The sequence below is a fragment of the Chrysemys picta genome, chromosome 8, assembly GCF_011386835.1.
Source record: "Chrysemys picta bellii isolate R12L10 chromosome 8, ASM1138683v2, whole genome shotgun sequence".
Classification (NCBI taxonomy): domain Eukaryota; kingdom Metazoa; phylum Chordata; order Testudines; family Emydidae; genus Chrysemys; species Chrysemys picta.
The window spans coordinates 30,369,936-30,394,049 of record NC_088798.1 but is presented as its reverse complement, the minus strand read 5'-3'; the positions used below and the strand labels follow the sequence as shown (position 1 = coordinate 30,394,049).

The window sequence follows — 24,114 nt, the reverse complement described above, 5'->3', positions numbered from 1 at the left end:
TTGCTTAAGAATGTGAAATATAGTAACGAAGGGTCTCCTGCCACTGCTCTTTGTGGTCTATCCACCTAGCTATCAAATGACGTCTGTGCAGGAGATTAGTGCTAAATTTCCTCTCCATCTGTCAACCTGTTTCCAGAGAGACAGCACAATGAGAGAGCCATACAACCACAGGTAGGAACAACAGAAAATCAATGAGAGACACAGACAGAAATTATAAAACACAGAAAGAAGAGAAACAAGATTTCCTTTACCAACATTGGTATTGCATATGTGAGCTACCAGAATTTACCGATAAGCTATCAGTATAAGTTTTATAGTGCTCACTTCTGTTTTATGGATTAGAAAAACTACAAGTACCTTTTAATAAAATAACTTTCTGTTTAGAATAAAAATGGGAAACTAGATTCTGAAATGCTATTTCGAAGAGCATCTGGATGGACATTTGAGAGTCAGGTGTTTAGATATCATTAATGATTTCTTTTTGTAGCAGCTAGTCCAGGAACCTACAAAGGGAGGTCCTTCACTCTGAGCGGGAGTGAGGGACCCTTCCTCGAATTGCCACTGAATAGCTGGATCTGCCGCCCCTCTCTGGAGTGGCCGCCCCAAGCATCTGCTTGCTAAGCTGATGCCTGGAGCCGGCCCTGCTCGGGACGTGGTCCAAGAGATGAATATAGCTGAACTGCCTAGCAATAGCACCAATACTGTAATTAAATATAACATTCTTGTAGGGGGGAAATACCAAAGATACCCACCACAGGAGCATTTTGAAAATGGGAACTAAACAAAAATGAAGAGGTTAAATGGAAATTAAAAGGAACAGTCAGAGGAGTGAAATGCCTTCAAATTGCATGCAAACTTTTAAAAAACACTAAGATAGAGGCTCAAAAGATGTTTATACCTCAAATTAAAAAAATGCTGTTAGTTTTTGTCTCTTTTGCTAGCTGCTCTTCACACTCTTTTTTGGCCTTCCTAATTATACTTCTGCACTTGATTTCCAAGAGTTTGTTCTACTGTTTTCCTCAGTAGGATTTGCCTTCCAATTTTTAAAACATGTCTTTTTGTTTCTAACCACATCTGTTTCCTCTGCTGTTTAGTCATGATGGCACTGTTTTGATCCTCTTCTTGTTTTGTTTGAGTACATCAGAAGCAGGAAGCCTGCCAAATAATCAGTGAAGCCATTGCATGATCAAAGTGCTAAAGGAGCACTCAAGGAAAACAAGACCTTCGTGTAGAAGTTAAATGAATTATTTGCTTCAATCTTCACTGCAGAGGATGTGAGGGAGGTTCCCACACCTGAGCAATTCATTTTAGGTGACAAATTTGAGGAACTATCCCAGACTGAGGTGCCAGTGTAGGAGTTTTTGGAACAAATAGATAAATTAAAGAGTAATAATCACCAGGACCAGATGGTATTCACCCAAGAGTTCTTAAGGAACTCAAATATGAAATTGCAGAACTACTAACTGTGGTATGTAACCTATTGCTTAAATCAGCCTCTACCATATGACTAGTGGACAGCTAATGCAATGAGCTTTTTAAAAAAGCTCCAGAGGTGATCCTGGCAATTACAGGGCACTAAGCCTAGCTCTAGTACCAGGCAAATTGGTTGAAACTAGTAAAGAACAGAATTATCGGACTAATAGATGAATGTGATATGTTGGACAAGAGTCAATATGGCTTCTGTAAAGGGGAATCATGTCTCACCAATCTACTGTATTAGTATTCTTTGAGGGGGTCACCAAATGTGGACAAGAGCGATCCAGTGCCCATGTTGTATGAGGACTTTCAGAAAGCCTTAGACAAGGTCCCTCACCAAAGGCTCTTAAGCAAAGTAAGCAGTCATGTGATAAGAGGGAAGGTCCTCTCCTGGATCAGAAATTGGTTAAAAGACAGGAAACAAAGGGTAGGAATATAGAATGAGTTTTCAGAATGGAGAGAGGTAAATAGCAGGATTCCCCAGGGATCTGTACTGAACAAGTGCTGTTCAACTTATTCATAAGTGATCTGGAAAAAGGGGCAAAACAGGGAGGTGGCAAAGTTTGCAGATGATACAAAATATTTGACTGCAAAAGTTATAAAGCTGACTGCAAAGAGTTACAAGGGGATCTCACAAAATTGAGTGATTGGGCAACAAAATGACAGATAAAATTTAGTGTTGAGAAATGCAAAGTAATGCACATTGTAAAACATAACCCCAACTATACATACAAAATGATGGGGTCTAAATTAGCTGTTACCACTCAAGAAAGAGATCTTGGAATCATTGTGAATAGTTCTCTGAAAACATCCACTCAATGTGCAGCAGCAGTCAAAAAAGATAACGGAATGTTAGGAACCACTAGGAAAGGGATAGATAATAAGAAAGTAAATATCATAATGCTGCTATATAAATCCATGATATGCCCACACCTTGAATACTGTGTGAAGTTCTGGTAGCCCCATCTCAAAAAAAGAGATATTAGAATTGGAAAAAGTACAGAGAAGGGCAAAAAAAAAAATGATTAAGTGTATGGAACAGCTTCCATATGAGAAGAGAATAAAAAGACTTTGACTGTTCAATTTAGAAAAGAAATGACTAAGGGGATATATGATAGAGGTATATAAAATCATGAATGTTGTGGAGAAAGTGAATAAGGAAGTGTTAGTTACCCCTTCACATAAAACAAGAACAAGAGGTCACCCAATTAAATTAATAATCAGCAGGTTTAATACAATCATAAGGAATTACTTCTTCACACAACATACAGTCAACCTGTGGAACTCGTTGCCAGGAGATGTTGCGAAGACCAAAATATAACTGGGATCTAGAAAGAATTAGATAAATTCATGGAGGAGAGGTCCATCAATGGCTACTCGCCAAGACAGTCAGGGATGCAGCCTCATGCTCTGAGTGTCCCTAAACCTCCGACTGCCAGAAGCTGGGACTGGAGGGCAGGTGATGGGTCAGTCGATAAATTGCCCTGTTCTATTCATTCCTCTGAAGCATCTGGCACCCGCCACTGTCAGAAGACAGGTTACTGGGCTAGATGGACCATTGGTCTGACCCAGTATGGCCATTCTTAAGTTCTTGTCAAGACCAGTATACAATTGCAGAGAAGCTAAGGAGTCCATACCCAAACTTATATTAGATGCTATGCATGATTCAGATAAAGTGCAAAACTGGGTCCATAGCAGAGATTTAACAAAGTGAGGGATGAATTGTTAATTTATAGATAGCACAATACAAGAGCTGTTGTAGACAGGGCCGGCTCCAGGGTTTTGGCTGTCCCAAGCAGCCAAAAAAAAAAAAAAAAAAAGCCCTGATCGTGATCTGCGGCGGCAATTCAGCAGGAGGTCCTTCGCTCTGAGCTGGAGTGAGGGACCGTCCACCGAATTGCCGCCGAATAGCTGGACGTGCTGCCCCTCTCCAGAGTGACCGCCCCAAGCACCTGCTTGACAAGCTGGTGCCTAGAGCCGGCCCTGGTTGTAGAAATAGGAGAAGGGGACTACTACTACTACTAGTCTCAATTATTTTGAAGAAATCATCGCTGAGTTGAAATAGATCATGAGAAGTGTCAGGAAAGCTGGGAATCAAAATGTTATCTATTGTGTAGAAGAGAAGCAGTTGAGATAGATTCCTCATTATTGATAACGTTAGTATAGTAACAAGATCACTTATTTACAGCATTCTACACAGCAGTGACCACACATACTATGGTATTTCTGCCTACCTCTAGCTATATAAGTCCCTTTGCATTAGCTAATTGTGAGAAATTTAATTTTCTTTGTTTCATTATCTGTTTAATTTTATTGTTAATAGACCACCAAAAAAATTTAAAAAAAATTCCCACTGCTATTTCCAAATATCAGTTTATATTTTAAAATAAGTCACTGGCAGTGCAATAGTTAAGATTACAGACTACTAAAATTACTCTTAATTGACCAGTTACTGATTATTAATGTGAAAAAAACAAACAAAATTTGAAACTCAGACCTGAATAGGCTGTTCAGAAATATTTCCACTTCCTGATGAAATTCCACTGAATGCATCAATTAGGCCATTGGAATCAACTGTATCTGTGGCATAAAACTTTAACCCTCCTGAAATATGATTGTTAAAATAATCAGAATAGTCATTTACTGTAAAAAAGTAGGTTTTTGTTATGTGCCTTATGCTAGTTTGGTTGTTGCTATAGAGCACAGTGTTAATTTGATAAATTAAATGTTGGTCCCTTATTATCCTTTATTCATGGGGCAGTGCAGGGAGGAACCGCTGGGTGGTGGGGAATCAATTAATACAAACACCCAGTGAGTTCCAGCAGAAAGCAAGTCTGACCTGGGAAATGATCCCATCTGTTCACATTTTAACTCCACCTAGCTTGGTCTGACTTGTCACCTGTAGCACTTCATCAAGTACAGTGCTCACTCATAGGCTGTTCTTGGGGTCTAGACTCTGAGCCATGGACCTGTAAAGTGCAATTTCACTCTGAAAAACACCTCTGTAAAAATGACATGGTGGAATTCCAAGATTATTGTTTCTCGGTGACTCAGATCAAATCTGCTTAGTTTACAAATACAACGTTTGTGCCTCTTTTTATTTGTGCTGAGCACCCATAATGCCAATGGGAACTTCTGGTGCACAGTGTCTTTGGAAATCTGGCCATTTATTTCAAACAGTGAGCCCTGCCCGCTGAGACTGGGCTCTGAAAGACCAGCTGGGTTCTTTCTGGCTCACACATCAACCACTTAAAACTAAAGTTTCTGTGATCAGAACTTAGTGAACTATTCTGTTATAATCAGAAGTGAAAGTAAGCCTGTCTGGTCTGGTCCAGCTTCTCTGGCAGTGATTTAAAGGGTCCAGGGCTCCAGCTGCTAAATATTGAAAGGCCCTGCCTCTCCCGGTTGAGGCCAAGCCCCCGCTCAGGAGTCCGGCATACTGGTAAGTCCTTTAAGTTATTTGACCCCCTGGTTATAATACACAAACCAGAACAGAATTCAGGTTGTTCTCTCACAGCCATGTTGGCTGTACAATGCTAACGAGTAAAAAAGCAGTACAATCTTATTTAAGTCCCTAAAGCAAGCAGATGTGACTCTGAATACACAAAAAGGAGCATCTTTGTTGACTAAGAAGGTGCAATTTATACCTAGTCACTATTCAGGGTAAAGCTACATTCTAAATCAACACATGGAACTCCCATGGTAGTTGCCCTGTACTGCAGCATCACCCAGCACCCGTCTGGCTTTCCTTCAAATGGCTGAAGTTCAAAGTAACGGTGCAGCTCCAATGCAAAGCAGAGCTGACTGAGCCTCCGAGTTGCAAGTTTAGAGACTGTGGTTGCTGACTCCTCAGCTAGAGCCCTCCAGCTGTGACTGTTTGTGAGTTGGTCATTATTTAACTACTTAGAACATTAATAGGTTTGCATATCACTGCTATGTAAACATCAGAAATAAACTGTTAATCATTTAAACACCAAGTTTATCTTTTTGTTTAGAGGAACATCCTCCAGTAATATAATTATCAAACCTCGCTATTAAGCAGGGTGTTATCAGATACATTTTTTTTTAAAGCAAGAACAATTGCTCCCAATATTATTGTGTTTATTCAGCTGAAAATAAACATTCTGTAAATTCGACTGGAATTAGTTGACCTTATTTTCTTTTCATATTACAAGCTGTAAACCACTCCAGTTGTACATTTCATGCTTAAAGTGTGCATGCCAAAAGCAGAATTAGATCAGAGACATACTTACCTGTCATGTTTGTAAATTGTTCTAGTTGTGGAGCAGCATTTGGCCCCAAGGCAACAGTGTGAATGATCGATCCACTATTTTTCACCTCCGTAAGGCAAATGTTCATACCCCTATCCTCTCCATCTGTCAGCAGTACAATTTCAGAACCATCGAGATTAGAGTATTTTTGTTTAATCACCTGAATGGAGAAAAAAATTTCAGGTATTAGCAATAGGACTTTATTGTAAATATTAGCTGCTCTAACACAGACAGTGTCTACATCAAGAGAAATTCTTAAAGTGCAAGTGTAAGGCAAAATCTTTTCCTTAAGTGTGAATTGTGCTGGTGTAGGAGGCTGTGTCATGTGGCAATGGCTGAACTGAAGGTGTCTGAATTACATTGCCTGTACAGGGCAGGATGGTTAAGGGGAGAGGTGTCTAGCACACTTCTTACAGCATTCCAAGTAGTAGTCATGTGTGTCTGCCGGCCCCCATTCCAGGTCCTGCTGCCAATGACAGCATGTGCACAGGGCATGTGGAAGCCTCTCCATGCCCATTCTGGAAAGTGACTTGAGAAATCATGGAGCATGAAGGTGCCATTTTACATAACGTCTTTTCAGAATAAAACCATGCTTAAACCTATGTTAAAATAAACAAAATTTCGAATTTCTTTATGAGAAGTTATATGATTTTGATCTTCTGCACAATGCCTTGAGATTCCGGCAAAGCATTCTTGTAAGATTTTATCAAAGCAATCTTAATTTTTTTGCTAATATAAACATAGCAGGGGCTTGTTAATTTCTTAGGCTGTGAACCTGCTCCTATTGAACTAACTTGATAGAGCTTCCTAAGTCTCTCACTATAAAACACATTTTCCAAACATGTAATTGTTCTTGTAGCTGTCTTTCTGAACCCCTTCCAGTTTCCCTAACATCGTCTTTGAAATGTGGACACCAGAACCAGAGACAGTATTTCAGTCATAATCTCAGTACTGCTGTACACAGAGGTGATATCACCTCCTTACTCCTACTCACTATTCTCCTCTTAGTTCCATTTCATTATCACAGCATTCCAGGATACATTCCCCCCAAGTTCTCCTTCACCTCAAATCCTTTGCGTACTCCTGCGCAGATGTTAGTTCCTCCACGAGCTGATGTAGACAGGCATTTGATAAGATCATGGCGTACAGTCTCATTGACTATTTGTTGTAGATTACATGTAATTTGTGCTGTAAAATTGAATGTGACAATTCCAACCCAGGAATCCATTTCGATAATCTGTAGCAGGAATATCTCCGCAGCTTGATACAGACGATTAATGCGGTTATACTGCAGGTGAAGAAAGGGAAGAACTTAGAAGTATCAAGGCTTTTCAAGAGTGATAGCAAAAAGCAAGAATACAGCAATTACTAATGTTGTTCAGTTTGTATTGATAAATGGGAATGTACCTGCCATAGAGTAGATGAGAGCTTTGAAGGGAAAATATGGAAAATTAGACAAATATCCAATATCTGGGTAACCCAAACTACCTTACATATCATCCCCAGGCATATTCTTTCCAGACCAGTGGAGATGTGTACTTTGTTCTGCTATCATGGAAGGATATCTGCATACTGAAACATCCAGGAGATATATAACTGTGTCAGCCAAAGAGCATTCTAATAATATGGTGATATTCCTCACGAATAAGGTTTTCTCTTTCACATAATTTGTTTAGGTAAAATGGCTGCAGCCTCAGAGAACAGTATTCAACCTATCTATGCTTTCGAATAGCTCCTGTATTTCACAGGTTTCTGGCACTTTGAAAGTTGGTAATTACAGTGAAAGGGTTTATTTTAAATGTAAATATTTGAACAGATTGCTGAAAACCAGCTGAGAAAGTTTACCCTGGAAGCTTTCCTTTCTCTATAAAACTAGCTGTCATTATTCTTGATCTAGTTAAGATCTTGATCTAGTCTCCTATATTAAGATTAAGGGATGGGCTGATTTATATCTTTTATCTCTGGAAATCTAGTACTTGTTTGCCTCTCAATAGCTTTGGGTTGAATTTGATGCTAATGACAGGAAAATGCTCATAGTACTAGTCTACATAAGCTTTTCTAATTTGAAATCTCTCCAGAAGAAGGAACGTCAGCTGTATTTGGTTGTTGGGGATGGGGATGGATAATTATTAGAGAACACCACATTCATTTTTACTCGTGATCTAGAATTTGAAGTATTATCTCTAGAGAGAAAAGGTTGGTGCAGTTAAATCCTGTGCCAGTCTCAGTCCCTAGTTGGGTGATTTCATAGCATGTGTCATGCGTGACAGACATTTATCACATCATAACTTCACTAGATAATTTGGGAAAATTGTCAATCTTTGTTGAAGATCAGTCCCAGGAATGGACTTGTATGGTGTGGCCTGGCAGAAATAAATTGTGTTGGCAGAGCAGTACAGGGGAAGCTTACACAGGGTATAACTGCCCTGTACCTGCTTTCAGACAGGGTTTAGTACTTTACTTTCAAGAGCACTGAATTCCATTCTGCTCAACTGTAGCTCATCGCAAAATGCACCACTTATTTGAGATCCATATCTTTCTTTGTCACAAAGAAAATGAAATTATGATTTGATATTGAGAAATACTCAATTACAAAACTGAAAGCCTATAAAACATTATATAGTAACCTGTAGGCCACAGAAATACATCATATACCATCTTAAGCATCTTCCTGTACATTTTCACTGAATTCATTATTGTGGGTTTGTGTCAAATATTTTAAAAGACGCTCACAACCTGTTTAAGCCCCATAAATTATCTTTCTGAGAAAGAAGATGGATACCATACACCATCCTTTACAAATTCCATACCATAAGCCTAAGATCAAAACTTCATCATTTGGCTCCTCAGTGGAGTTGTGTTGATTGTTGAACTGAAGTCCAAAAATATTTATATTTTAAAGAAAGCTATAGTAAAACTCTTATTTATACTATATAATAATATATATGGAATACATGATAGTGTGATATAGCATGAACTGGGGATTCTAATGTTATTCCTTGATGATGAAATTTTGAGCGAGTATATTCAGTATGATAGTAAAAAGCATTCTTGGAATGTTTTAGAGAGGTTTTAATATTTTTATATTGGGACTACCTTTTATCCCCCACCTGTAAAGCCAGCTGCCTTTGCTATCATTATTGAACCCATAGAGGGCTCATAAAGACGTGTAAAATTACATACGTTTTTTTCCAGACATTAAGATGCCACAATTTTAAAAAAAGAACAGGAGTCCTTGTGGCACCTTAGAGACTAACAAATTTATTAGAGCATAAGCTTTCGTGGACTACAGCCCACTTCTTCGGATGCATATAGAATGGAACATATATTGAGGAGATATATATACACACATACAGAGAGCATAAACAGGTGGGAGTTGTCTTACCAACTCAGAGAGGCCAATTAATTAAGAGAAAAAAAACTTTTGAAGTGATAATCAAGATAGCCCAGTACAGACAGTTTGATAAGAAGTGTGAGAATACTTACAAGGGGAGATAGATTCAATGTTTGTAATGGCTCAGCCATTCCCAGTCCTTATTCAATCCGGAGTTGATTGTGTCTAGTTTGCATATCAATTCCAGCTCAGCAGTCTCTCGTTGGAGTCTGTTTTTGAAGTTTTTCTGTTGTAATATAGTCTGTCACTGAATGACCAGACAGGTTAAAGTGTTCTCCCACTGGTTTTTGAGTATTTTGATTCCTGATGTCAGATTTGTGTCCATTAATTCTTTTGCGGAGAGACTGTCCGGTTTGGCCAATGTACACGGCAGAGGGGCATTGCTGGCACATGATGGCATATATCACATTGGTAGATGTGCAGGTGAACGAGCCCCTGATGGTATGGCTGATGTGATTAGGTCCTATGATGATGTCACTTGAATAGATATGTGGACAGAGTTGGCATCGGGGTTTGTTACAAGGATAGGTTCCTGGGTTAGTGGTTTTGTTCAATGATGTGTGGTTGCTGGTGAGTATTTGCTTTAGGTTGGGGGGTTGTCTGTAAGCGAGGACAGGTCTGTCTCCCAAGATCTGTGAGAGTAAAGGATCATCTTTCAGGATAGGTTGTAGATCTCTGATGATGCGCTGGAGAGGTTTTAGTTGGGAGACTCCAACGAGAGACTGCTGAGCTGGAATTGATATGCAAACTAGACACAATCAACTCCGGATTGAATAAGGACTGGGAATGGCTGAGCCATTACAAACATTGAATCTATCTCCCCTTGTAAGTATTCTCACACTTCTTATCAAACTGTCTGTACTGGGCTATCTTGATTATCACTTCAAAAGTTTTTTTTCTCTTAATTAATTGGCCTCTCAGAGTTGGTAAGACAACTCCCACCTGTTTATGCTCTCTGTATGTGTGTGTATATATATCTCCTCAATATATGTTCCATTCTATATGCATCTGAAGAAGTGGGCTGTAGTCCATGAAAGCTTATGCTCTAATAAATTTGTTAGTCTCTAAGGTGCCACAAGTACTCCTGTTCTTTTTGCAGATACAGACTAACACGGCTGCTACTCTGAAACCGGTCACAATTTTAAAGTGAGATATCTGGGGCCTCTCCAGGGCACAAAAGGATGTTGTGTCTCCCATAGGGAAGCTGAGAATCTTCTCTTCCCAGAAATATACTGGTGGGAAGGTCCTATTTCTAGCCCTGAAGGTCTGTGAGATATCAAACTTGAAAGTTATAACATATTTGAGAACAGTCATTGTCACTAGCTCCGGATTGAATGTTTGAAATAAATAAATTAGGGATGAGGAAATTCTGTATATTAGGGAAAGAATGCAACAGAGATTCATATAAAAATAGCTCTTGGAAGCTGGGTAGTGGTTTGGAATGTAAGCATAAAACCTGGGGAGATGGATTTATGGGCAGAAGGCAGGTGAAGCTTGAAAAGATACAGGATAAATTGCAAAAAATGTGGCAAATTTACCAGATGACTCTCACTTCTATGGAATATTTATACATATTAACACACCTTATTCAGAGAGGTTATATTGAATTTACTTTAAGAATGGTAAATTTGAGGCCCTAAACAGATTGAAAGTCTCTTTAAAGGTTCATATCACCTGTAGCAGCCTCTGCAAGATGAGAATTGTGCTAAATTTAAATTTAAAAAAGCCTCACCCTGGTTAATCCAGCATCACTTTATGACAACCCAAATTCTTGACTCATAAGGATGAATGATTATGACGAAAAGCATTTAATTTTTATTTTGCTAGTCCTGGTGACATATATTTATTTTTAAAATAATTTGAGAGAGTCACATATGAAAAATATCATGAAACTTGCATCTATGATATATTTTCTGTTTTGGGGAAGTACAGTGGTTCTGACATTCTGGATCTGAAACTAAAAAGAGGAGCACAAGATATATTTTGTAAAGAAAAAGAAACCAAGTCTGGCATATCATTTTTAGGAATGTGATGAGTTTCCTTTTAGCAATCCCTAAATAGGTGTAATGGGAGAAATAGTGGCCTCAATTTTTTCTTTAAGAATAAAGGATGATTACGGAAATATTAACTAAAGAAAATACGGTAATATATACACAGCACATTGTTTTATAACTGCCTAACTGTTTCTAAGCAGAACTTATATGTTTATTCTTACCCAAGCCATGCTCCCAGAAACATCAAGTACTAGACAGACTACTCTGTCTTTGGTCTGCAGCAATGAGAAGGTGGTCTCAAACGGAGGACTTGTGCTATTTATTGGAGAGGTGTTACTGAAGTCCGTAGAGTTCATAATTACTTCCCAGGTGCTTTCGTAGTTGCACATTTTGTTCTGCATATTTGTAGCCTTTTTATTATGAGTATTTTGATCACAGAACTCAACCACCTAAAAAAAGCCAATTGGAAGAGAAGAATGATTACTGAAAAGCAAGTGAACACGTGTAGTAGCAAATCCCAGTCTACTATTTTTCTATTGCTCACGACAACCACAAATACAGAAATTCTTTGCCTGCTCTAAAGGCTATAGAGAATAAAATTTTTCTATGTCCTGGACCTTGGAAGAAGTCATCAAAGAAGAGTGTTCCCAAAGAATCTGTCTTAGGGGTTACACAGGTATGTCCACACTTCAATCAAAGGTATGACTGGAGCTCAGGCGGGCATACACATGCTATCTTTAATCCAGCTAGTTTGTCTATTGATAGAAGTAAAGATGTGGCATCATGGGCTGTACAAACCCACCCAGAACTCCCGCTATATACTCCACATTGTTGGTCTGCACCAGTGTCCATGCCACCATGTCTTCGCTGCTATTTTTAGCCTTGCTAGCTAGATTAAAGCTAGCACCAATATGCATTCCTGAACTTCTGTCATGCCTCTGAGTGCAGTGTAGACATTTAATCAGTGTTGTAAGCATGCCCTGGCAATGCAGACATCATCAGTAAAGTTCACAGTTATGTAGTTACTGTGGAGTCTCAGTGCGTGGATACATAAGGCTCTAACTCACCTGGGACACAACATACTCTGCCAGGGGAAAATCATGCAGAAGGGAAAAAAGTTTTCAAAACAAAAACCCTCTGATCTTCCTGGCTGACAGGAATACTTTTAAAGAGGATGACCAGCTCGCTGTGTCTGTCCCCCCCTTGCTACTCCCCGCAGGGCAGAATTTAGCCCATAGAATATTTTCAAAGCTCCAGAAGTAAGGTGCGGAGTGTCTCTAGCAAGTTGCTGAGCACACTCAATATCCATACATGTTAGTGGGAGCTTAGCACATCACAGGATTAGACCGTCACAAAGGAATAAACCTTCTCAATGTTGTAACAGAAAATGCCCCAGCTGGGTAACTTTGTTATCTGACCCAAACGGGAGCAAAAAAGTTTCCACAATGTCAGGGTATTTCCATACACCTGTGATGGGAGATAGGCCCCACACTGGCAACGAAAGGGTTAATGAGAACCTATGGACCCAGTTGGCCCCACCCCACTACACCAACAGCAAATGTCAGGCATGGAGAGAGGAGCTAAAGGAAACTAAACTCAGGGCTGCCCAGGAAGAAGAGCAGAACTCCGCTTCTCCAGAGAGAAACCTGGTTGCAGATCAGAGTCTGAGCCGGCTTGCTGGCCTGACAAGCTCCTGTTAGAAGGGACAACCAGCTCCTGGGGGATCAGCCGAAGCAAGAACTGTTTGGAGACAAGCCTTGAATAGAAAGGCTGGGTCCCATATAAGTTTAATCGGACAACTCTGTTTTGAGTTGTGTTTTTTGTTGTTGTTTTGTTGTTCCTGATTCCTTTGGAAGAGGTAGGACTCAAGTGAGCCTTGGCTAGAGGGCAAAAGCAATGCTACTTTGGACCTCGTAGACATAGCAACATATCCTCAGAGACCTGTAGCCAGATTAATCTTACCCTGACGGGCCACAAGGGAGCACTACAGAGGCAGCAGAACAAACTTGGGCAAGAATACAGGCACAGATCTAGCACCAGGGGAAGGGAAGAGGTCGGATATTTAAAAAAAAAATCAACACTCTCGGAAGAGACTCCGCAGCAATATGCATGTGGAGCAACTACTGAAATCAACGGTGGAGCAGGACACCCACCAACACCAGCAGCAACAGTGGCTCCTACAACAACTGGCCACTCAGCATCAGCAACTGATTTGAAACTTAGCTGCTCAGCAGCAACAGCAACAAAGGCTGGTGCAACAGGGTGTGACCTCACTGCAGCCTCTCACAGTGGCCAGGCTTCCACCATGGGTCTGATGGACACAGACCTGGCTTTGGCCCTGGTACCAGTCAGATTCATGAAGATGAGGCCTGAAGATGATCCAGTGACTTTTCTTGAAAATTTTCAATGTGTGGCAGTGGCACTGAGCAGTCTTACCAGTCACCTACTTGACCAGGACAGAACCACAGGCTGCCTATTGTGGGCTACACCCAGGGACAGCATGGGATTATGCCTCCGATAGCAAAGTCTGTGGCAAGGTGGCCATTTAAAACTCATTGGATATATCTGGGGGCCTGGTCCTGCATGGTGCCACAGAAACTACAGGACTTGTGCTGGTGACATGGGGTGGGTGTGTGTGCTCGTGGGGCAGGGGACCGATAACAAGGTCCGGAGGACCTGGGGTGAGGGGCAGGCGGTGAGTACCGTCCTGCAGGATCTGCTCAAGGAAAAACTGAGAGGTGGGCGATAAGGCTGCCTGCACCTCCTGGAGTACACGATGGGAAGTATGACGGGTGGAGAGCCCCTTGCTCTCGCCAAGTACCAGGGGATCCACCCAATCCCCCAGGTCATAGTCCAAAAGGTCTCCAATTCTAGTCATTCCTAACAGGACCAACCTCTGGTGTACCAAGTGGGATTCCGTCACCTGCAAACCATGTTGGGGATTGTGTAGCAGAGCCTCTGTGAGGAGATCTGCCGGTGGCCGCCACAGACCTGGTCATCGAAACCAGCTTTCAGGTCTGGAGGAGATCCTGGTAGAAGTCTTGCGGAAGACCCATCAGAGATAAAAGAGCTACCAGTCATATTGGAGCCCTCAGATATGGTAAAGGAAGGCGTGCATCAACGTGCGCCATGCTCAACTACCTGCACCATAAAGGAGTCTCTGCAGGGCCTGGAGGCAGAAGAGATGGACCTGACTGCAAAACCAGAATGGGCTCTGTCCTTCCTCCTCCAGGGGAAGACTCAACCCCCCACCAGAGACACAGAGCAGTCCTGGTCAAAAGAATTCTAGAGCTAACCTCTGGAGCCAGGCCAGGATATCCCAGGCTGGGCTCAGGGTGTTGAGCTGGTGCCAAAGCCCGGATAGTACTGGCTGGTTGAGCACCAGTGCCCTCCCCCACAGGGAAAGCCGCTCAGCCACCCTGCCCTTCAAATCTTGCTAGTTCTCCAGCGGAGAGGGATGGGTGGCAGCAAGGTAAATGCCCAGATAGAGCAGCGGCCCCACACTCCACCAAATGACCTGAAGCACGGGTGGGAGGAAACTCGCTAACATCCATCCCCGACCACCAGGCCAGAGCTCTTGACCCAGTTGACTGCAGTGGAGGAGGCCAATCTGCGACTGGTCACCCAGGTCCTGGACCACGAGGAGTATGTCATCAGCATACGCTGACAGGACCACACACAACTCTGGCTAATGGAGAACCCACCCTGTTAACCTCCTACAGAAGAGACGGAGGAAGGGCTCAATGGCCAGAGTGTACAGCTGGCCTGACAGTGGACATCCTTGTCACACCCTTCGCCCGAAGCTGACAGGTTTGGTCAGAGTCCAGTTGAGTCTGACCAAACATTCCACAGAGGCATACAGGATCTGGAGAAAACGCACAAACTGAGGCCTGAAGCTGAATGCCCGCAGAGTGCCCTGGAGATAATCATGTTCCACCCTGTCAACCGCCTTCTCCTGGTCAAGGGACAGGAGGGCGAATGACAGACCATCCCTACACCCGCGCTTGAGGAGGTCCCGGACCAGATAAAGATTGTCGAAGGTAGGATGGCCCGGTGTAGGTCTGGTCGGGATGGACCACATCCGCCAGCACGGACCCCAGCCACAGCAAGATGGCTTTGCTGTGACCTTGTAGTCCATGCTGAGGAGCGAGATGGGACGCCAATTCCGAAGGTCATGGAGGTCCCCCTTCTTTGGTAGCAAGATGATTACAGTTTGCCTGCATAACAGGAGAGGCACCCCACTTCCTAAGGACTCAGCCCAGATGATGGCAAGGTCCGGACTGAGGACATCCCAGAACACATGGTAGAATTCCACGGTCAGCCCGTCCATACCCAGAGATTTATTAGTGGGCATCTGATGGAGGGCTTCTGAGAACTCAGTCAGAGTGAGAGGCAGCTCCAGCCAGTCCTGGTCACCTGGACTCTATCCCAGAGCACCCTGCAGGCATCAGTGTGGGTTGGACCAGGGATAAGAGTCTGGAATAGAAGGTCTTGGCCCTCACATGCATCTCCACCGGATCCGTGAAGGGGTGCCATCCTCTGCCAAAAGGCAGGTGACATGCTTCTTAGCCCCCTTCTTTTTCTCCAGGGCATAGAAGAAGTGGGAGCCGCAATCCATCTCCCAAAGGAAATGAAAGCGGGATCGAACAAAGGCACCTCGAGCCCAATGGTCTTTGAGGACCCGGGGGAACCAACAGCTGAGCCACTGCTTTGTACATTTAAACACCAATTAATTCCCCCCCCCCCCCAGGGTGGACCTGACAGGGTCTAATTAGTGGATTAGAATGGGCTGGGGGAGGACTAATGAACAAATTGGCTCATTAACACAGGAGATAGAAAAAGGCACAGGAAGGCAGTGCAGGGGAGAGTGGAAGGCAGACTAGCAGAGCCAAAACCAGGAAGGATCTCTGAGTAGAGAGATCCCTTCCCTCTTCTCTCCTCAGAGAACTGAGGAGAAACTGAAACTGTAAATAATTATGGTGCATGGATCAGTAAGGGGATAGGAATAACAAATGCAAATAAACTGCACTGGGGTGTTTGACAACTTAAGGTCCCTAAGCTGGGGAAGACCTATATGTAGCTCATGTGAACCTTCTGTTAGGTGGTGTTAGCAGCAACAAGGGCTAGCTTCAATATCTGAGGTAGACAGTAGCTGAGGAGCGCATAGTCAGGTTCCAAGGCAGAGTCAGTACAAGGGTCAGAGTCCAAGTCACATTTTGGGGGCCAAGTCACAAGGTGAAGTTCCAATCAAACTGAGATCGGAGCAGAGAGAAGTCATGGCAGCTACAGAGAATCCATGCTGTTCCCTGGACGCTTCCTGGAATGCCCCTTAGATTTATATAGGATGGGGAGCCAATCAGGAGTCATGGGGCTGCCGTCTGTCAGACCTATGAAGGTGGGACTTCTCATGGTCTGTGTCCACAGCAGGTCATGGGCAGTGGCTGGCAGGATACTACTACCAGTTTGTACCAGGATTCTCAAATGTTGTGCCCTTTCTCAACAATATGCTCAAGAACAGCAGCCTGAGAAAGATCCGTTGGACGGAAACCTGTGAGAAGGTCTTTAGCCACAAAGGGCTCACCTCTGTAGGGAGCCCATTTTATACAGCCTGGACTTCACCGAGAAATTCCTCCTCCACACTGATGCTTCTGAAGCTGGATGGGGGCTGTCTTCTCCCAAGTGGTTGATAGTGAGGAACATCCCATTCTGAGTTACAAATTGTTCCCAAGAGAGGCCTACTCCATTATAGAAAAAGAGGACTTAGCTGTGAAATGGGCCATGGAGGCACTCCAATATTACCTTCTTGGCAATTAATTCACCCTGGTCGTGGATCATGCACCTCTATGATGATTCCATGCCATGAAGGACATCAACCCCCAACTCATGGTGATACGGCTCTCTCCAGACCTTCTCCTTCTGTGTCTGGCATAGGACTGGGTTGCTTACTGAAATGCAGACTCAGTAGAGGGGAGCTGAAGTGCAAAGCAGTGCCCTAAGTAAGATCCTTTTTCTCTATGTGTGTGTATGTGTGTGTGTGGGTGGGTATGTGTGTGTGTGTGTGTGTGTGTGTGGGTGGGTGGGTGGGTGCGTGCATGGGATTGGTGGGTGATGAGGCAAATAGGCCTGGCAATGAGAAGGTTAATGAAAGCCAGTGGATCCACCTCACTATACTTCAGCAAATGTTGGACATGTGGAGCGAGGACTGGAAATGTTGCTCGGAAAGCAGAGGGGAAGCTTTTTGGGCAGAGTGATGGGTTGAAAGAGGCTTGGAACTGTGAACAAAGAAAATACCTCCTGTTGTTTGATTTCTGCTGTCTTCAGAGTAACAGGATTTTCTGTATATTCTTTGTAAACTAACAAGATTGCATCAAAGAAATACTTTACTCCATATCAGGTTCTCCTGATGGAAACAACCCATAAGACCCCGAATATCCTATTAGGTCAAAAAGCAGTAACAATACTTACAGAAGAGAGGCTCTGCATGTACATTATAGATGCTGGGACATTTTGTGGTTTTTCTGGTACAAATTTACATCCAGCTTCATACAGCTTTGTTTGTTGATCATATTCACATTCTCTTGTCGTGCAGCTGTTTCCTGTGCAGCTTTGGACTATATATTTACCAGTGATATCAGTCGAACAGCTGAAGGAAGGTGAGATAGAAAGAGGCTTAGCTAACAAGCCACATATAACCAACAAATAATAATCTGTTATTTATTATTTGAATCGTGGTAGGCCCAAAACCTCCAAACATGATTGGCATTAGTTAGACACCATGGGCAGTGGGTGAACCACGGACTTGGGGAGGCTAGCCCCCCAGCCGCCCCATTCCTTCTGCCTGGCACCCTGCCCCTCCTCCCCACCTTCCCCCACTGGAGCCCAGAGGCTGGAGCACCGAGTGGGCGGGCAGCACAGCCCACCCCTCAGCCCCAGAGTGGCAGGCAGGCAGGCGGGCAGGCAACTGAGTGCGGCCCCCGGCGCGGTGGGCAGGCAGCACGCCCCACCCCCGCTGGATAGCCAGGTGGGTGGGCAGCACGAGCACCAGCTGCAGCCGCCCGGAGTCCCTGGCTGCAGCCGGCCCCCACTAGCCCCAGCCTGGGGCAAGGGCCCTGAAGCCCTCCCAAATGTGGGAGGTCCAGAGGCTCCCACCCAAGGTGGAGGCAGAAGCAGCCCCTGCTCGAGTCACAGGCCCCCCACCCAGGGCAGGTGGAGGGACCCAGGTTCCACAAAGCTTCCCGCGCAGCTCTCCCCAACCTTGCTCTGGCCAGGCGTGCGGGGCCTCAGAGCCACAGCCTGGCTATGATAAGAGTCGGGTGGGCATCTGTGGGCAGGTGGAGGGTCTGTGGCTCCTCTTACCTGCCTGCGCGGCTCTTACCATGGCCAGGCTGCAATTCTGAGTCCACCCCCCCCACCTTGCCCCGGCTGGAGCTGGGTCGGGGAGAGCTGTGCAGGCAGCTGTAGGGAGCTTGCCCGGAGTCACAGACCCTCCTCCTGCCCTGGGCAGCCGGGCAGGGGGGACATGGTTCGGGGGCTGCTCTCAGCTCCCCCCATCCCCACCTGCACGCCGGGCAGGTGGAGGGTCTGCCATGGCTCCACACAGCTGCCCGGGCTCCCCAGGTGGACTCCATGCTGGCCTGACCACAGGGTGGGGCTTGAGGGAGGAAGAGGAGGGGAAGGGGTGGGTTCCTGGTTCACTCCTGGTTCCGGCGCCACTGGCCCAAGGCCCCGGCCACAAGAGAAGAAAGAGCCACAGCAGAGCGCGGCCGGAAGCAGGAGGGGGTCTATGGGAGGAGTGTGGGTGGGGCCACGCAGGCAGTTTGGGTAAGCTTAGCTTCCCCTGCCTTTAATATCCGCTGCCCATGTTAGACACCATCTCTGTTCTAAAGACTTTACAATCAAAATTATTTATAGGTTGTGTGTGAAACACCATCTATGTGAAGAATAACAGTGCAAGTGCCTCCACTATTCCATCAATATGCCTCAATCCAGACATGAAGGACCCTCGCCTGAGGTGAACTGGTACTACACTCTCCATGCCTGTTCAATTACTGTCTTGGGGACAGAGTTCTAGGGCTAGAGCTCACCCAACACTCTGATCACCAAGCTATTCCCCCTGGAGTGGACTTAACTGGGAGTTGGGGGCTCAATGGCTTAATTAGACACAGGGCTGATGTGCTAATGAGAGCAATCAACCCATCAGCTGGGAGCAGTTAAGAGGCAGGAAGGAAGTGCAAGAGGGAGGATGCCAGGAGATATAGGGGCTCAGGATGAGGAGATCTTTCCCTCTGCCACCCCAGTGAGTGGGCTATGGGGAAGTTTATGTACACATATAAATTAAAGGAGATATCCTATCTCCTAGAACTGGAAGGGACCTTGAAAGATCATCAAGTCCAGCCCCCTGCCTTCACTAGCAGGACCCAGTACTGATTTTGCCCCAGATCCCAAAGTGGCCCCTTCAAGAATTGAACTCACAACTTTGGTTTTAAACAAGCCAATGCTCAAACCACTAAGCTATTTGCTGCCCAAACGTACTGGTGGAAGGGACCTAATAAATAACACACCGATGCTTATAAACCTGGAAAGTGTCCAGCCAGTTTGCAGTGTTTGAAAGGGCGGAGCAGGGAGCTCCGTCACAGTGTCAATTGCAGTACAGAAGTTTGGTGATGTTGATACTTGTCCATTAGGAATTGGACTGAAAACACCAATTCATTTCACAGTGGTCAACAAGTGACTGGCAGATGGTAATGAGTTTTAGGCACTACCAAACTGGTTCTAGTTCAGATCAGTGCCTGAGAGGTGAAAAGTTCTGTATCCCATTTCAAACCCACTGAGATATCCAGTCTCACTGTTTTTTGTTTCTCATTGACAGAGTTGAACATTTTAAAAAACCCACTTAACTATGAAGAATCTAGAGAACATTATCATAAGATAGTAATAGCACTAAAACAGGGCAATAATGGGGTGTGTACTTTGACCATGTTCCTTTTTAATATTTAAATAACACTAAACATTAACTAGTAAGAATGTTTTGGAACTTCCAAGATCTTCCTCCCACCCCCAAGGAACTTGAGAAAATATTCTTATTTACTACATGCTAACTGCTATTTGATAAAGCCAGGGTAAATCAGAATGTAGAGAATGGGAACTCAAATCTGTAATTGCATCTAAATTAAAAGCTCATTTAGTGGTAAAAATGTGACACATTACAAAATGATAGTGAAGATTCAATGAGACTGATCTGTAGACAGCAATATTTTTAGTTAAACATCATTGTATAAGTTTCTTTTTTAATCCTATGAACAACAACTTGCCAAAACTCTTCGCATGGGGCTCAAGGTACAGACTGAACACAGATAACCAGTATGTGACAGGTATCACTGAAATATTTAAAATTTCATCAGCTGAAGACAAAATATAAAACATTGGTACCTAGTTGCTTCAACAGTTTTTTTTCCAGAGTTTACAGACAAATAGAAAGGTGCATCGTAATTATATTCATCAAATACTCCCCAACGAAGATGGGCCCATTCATGGACAAAAACTTTAGCTGTGAAAGAGCAAGAGCATATGTGAATTCTAAATATAACACTTTAAGTTTACTTTATACTTCCGTAGATCATTTAAACAAATTTAGCCCCAATCCTACAATAGCCTCTGCTTGGAGATATCCCTGTGCCCACACAGGACTCACTGTGGGATCCAGCTTGAAACCCAAATAGATCACTGTGTTCAGATTAACCCTCCCAGAATATTAACAGACCTAAAGTAAAGATCTGTTTCCATACAGGAGCTTCTGACTATTCCAGGTATCAAGCAAGGTTTCTCATGTTACCCATGTCTTTTAAAATCATAATTCTTGGCTCTTATATAACACAAAGAAAAAGGTGTATATTAGAAAACCATAGAGAAGTTAGTTTAACTTCACTTCAGGGTAAAACTAAGGATTATGTAGATTATGTAGATCAGGGGTCGGCAACGTTCAACAATGTGCTGGCCGCGGCTTCTTGCAGCCCCCATTGGCCTGGGACGGCGAACCGCGGCCAGTGGGGGCCGCGTTCGGCCGAACCTGCCGCGTCAGCGGGTAAATAAAACTGGCCCGGCCCGCCAGGGTGCTTACCCTGGCGAGCCGCATGCCAAACATTGCCGATCCCTGATGTAGATAGTTGAAGGCAGATAAAGTGTAAAAGGTTAGACAACCAGAATACTTTTGCAGAAAACCAAACTATCTCACCAAGACAATCTAATCCCTTTCTTGCAGGTGTTGGTAAAGCCATTGACATGGAGAATGTATATAATGTTGTCTAACTAAAGCTTTCAACTAAAGATGGGCCAAGGAAGCAGAGCTCAGCTCAGATTGAGTTTAAATCAGAATTCAAGGTTTGAGTTCAATGCTTCACCCGGCTAGAATTTGGGTTTGTATTTGACTTTACTAGAATCCAATGAATTATTCTAAGGAGATTTTTGTCCCAAACTGCCAGAAATCTGATGAGAAAGACCATTCTTGTGAGATTTCCACCATTTTAGGCCAACAAACCTCTACATTTTTGATCCAAGCTCATGCAGGTTCATCTTGGATTTGAATCCAAATAACCTTGCACATTTACCAGGGTTCAGATTTGGGGGACTGGCTTTGACATAGCTCTGTTTTAAAAGAAACACATAAATGATTGATTCTAACTTGTGTATGGAACAGAGATAAATAAATTGGACAGTATATTGGTTAAATGCGCATAGGAGAAAGTCATTGTTAATGACAGCAGATTACACTGCACAAAATTGAGAGGTCTCTATTGGGGCTTTTTTATTTGCTTATTAACGGCCTCACATAGGCAATGCCCATGGAGTCAAAAAACATGCTGAAGAAATCAAAACGGGAATATTGTTAATTCCTTGTGAATGTACACTTACAAGAAGGGTAGTTGGGCAAATGTGACTTCCAGAAGTTCCAATAAAAACCTTCACATCCTCAGAGGAGGATCTGCTCATGAGAGTTTGGTCTATTCTAGAATCCTCTGGGACTGGTTTTACCTGCATGTTCACCAGGTTACACCCACTGCAACTCTCAGATTAGTTTACTGCACTGTAATGTTAGGATATAGATTATTTCCAAGTCAAAGCAATGATTTACAAGGAAAAACAACCTTCATTTACTGTACAATTATTAACCAGTATTTTCAAGAGACTGGTCATTTTAGGTGCCCCCATTTCTGAGTGTTCAACTTAAGACTCATCCAGGGAGCTTGATGGTCAACACTGTGTGAAAAAAGAGGCTCTTTTTAAAGTTTCGCAGGTTGGGCAACCAAAAGGGAGGCATCTCAAATCACTAGTCACTAGTCACCTTGGAAAATCTCGGCCATTGCATATTTATAACAACAAACGCAGAAAATTAAGGTCCAATAGATGGTGCTACCTCGTGATCCATAGATGTTATGCAAAGTGTCATTTAACAGGAAGTTGGGAGTGAAATGAATGTATCGTCCCTTTTCCCCACATCCTCCATATTGCAGCGTGTAGGGATCATCTCCGTACTTCAAGAAAGGATTAGCCACGATAACATCTGCCTGAAAATAAAAAAAGCCCTTGTTTAAAGAGCAGCAGGAAATGGAGGGTGGCAGATGATTCTCCTGAATGGACTCATCCTGCAGCTTTTACTCACGGAACACCCCCATTGATTGTTTCCCTGGGTAAGGACTGCAGGACTGGGCACTAGAGGGCAATACAAATTCTAAAAAGAGCAATTTATATTCCCTCGTTATTGGAAAAACTTAGGGCTTGTCTACATGGTGGGGTAACACGCACTATGTGGGGAGATTTCTGAAGTGCAGCACTACGTTAAAGTGCATCAGGGAACATTTAGTAGACACCAGCAGGGTCTACAAGGATCAATTAATGAGCAACACGTTAATGTGTTTTAGAAATCATACCTCCATAGTGTGCATTGCTCCACCTTGTAGACAAGACCCTATGCCGTAAGCGTATGAACACAACAAATACTTTTGATTTGTAATGAATGCTTACCTTATCATATGACTCTGTTTTCACACTTAAATACTCAGGTTTTGGCAGCCAATGCAGAGGAATTATAATTTTTACAGCCTTGAAAAAAAATCTCTGTTTTGTAGCATTGAACAAGTAAGTAGAAGCCTCTTTGACCATGTCCTGGTAGGGAAAGAAAAGAAAATTTTATGAATTAAAAATTGAACAGTAGAGGCAATGAGTAGTTTAGCCTTGCCAGGAAAGAAAAATACATAAAGTAACACTAAGTATGTGAAGGCATAGAAAGAAACCAACCTTGGCCAAGGAAGGGGCTGGGACAGATTATTTCCCTCATGGAGCAAGGAGAGACCAAACTGTAACTCCGAAAGACTGGAATGCTCCTAAGACAGTGCAAATATACACCGCCCCTTCCTCAGGGCTTATGATAAAAACCACAATCTATTCCTTAAAATAAAACCTGAAAGAGATCCTTCCAAATATGAAATTTCCTCAAAAAAGTTACATGAGCCCGAGGTGAAGAATGGTTCAGTCCTGGACCAGTCCTTTTCATTAATCTGCAAAGTGTACTGTGGTGCTTGATGAATCAAATAAAATAATAAATAGTAAGTAATAACCTGTGGTTTCCTTTTTCTTCTCCCTGGGATCTTTCTATTAGAGTCGACTTTCTTTCTGCCTCTACAGTGGGCACTACTTTGTCACTATTTTCCTGTTCCCGTCGTCCTTGCTCCTTCCCCACCTCTCCTGAGTAGTTTGGGGGCCACTAGTTAATGGCTATGCCCGCCTCAGTTTATTGTTCTCTTCACAGCAAGTGAATGCTCAATGACGAGATCATGGAGCAAAGATCTGCACGGTGACTTTGAGAACTTAAAGAATAACTAAAAACAGAAATATCACTATATATATATATATATATATATATATATATATATATGTATACACACACACTCATACGTATACACACACCAAGGGGTTTAAAATGTTA

General features: G+C 43.3%; 1 protein-coding gene and 1 long non-coding RNA gene across 3 annotated transcripts in view; one reads left to right on the top strand and one right to left on the bottom strand.

Annotated features, from left to right (window-relative positions):
- The window catches only part of LOC135973011 (uncharacterized), a 43,597-nt gene that overhangs the window by 9,814 nt on the left and 9,669 nt on the right, over positions 1-24,114 (top strand). The window lies entirely within an intron of this gene.
- LOC101942101 (calcium-activated chloride channel regulator 1-like) overlaps positions 1-24,114 on the bottom strand; it is a 34,872-nt gene that overhangs the window by 9,145 nt on the left and 1,613 nt on the right. Inside the window, exons 2-9 of one of the 2 annotated variants that reach the window (XM_065554182.1) lie at positions 23,154-23,294; positions 22,546-22,696; positions 20,565-20,682; positions 17,601-17,778; positions 11,357-11,584; positions 6,811-7,035; positions 5,730-5,907; positions 3,974-4,080 (exon numbers count right to left, since the gene is read on the bottom strand). In XM_065554182.1, coding sequence (XP_065410254.1) covers positions 3,974-4,080; positions 5,730-5,907; positions 6,811-7,035; positions 11,357-11,584; positions 17,601-17,778; positions 20,565-20,682; positions 22,546-22,696; positions 23,154-23,294 — 1,326 coding nt within the window. The remainder of the gene's footprint in view (positions 1-3,973; positions 4,081-5,729; positions 5,908-6,810; positions 7,036-11,356; positions 11,585-17,600; positions 17,779-20,564; positions 20,683-22,545; positions 22,697-23,153; positions 23,295-24,114) is intronic. The other variant, XM_065554183.1, reaches the window with a different exon arrangement.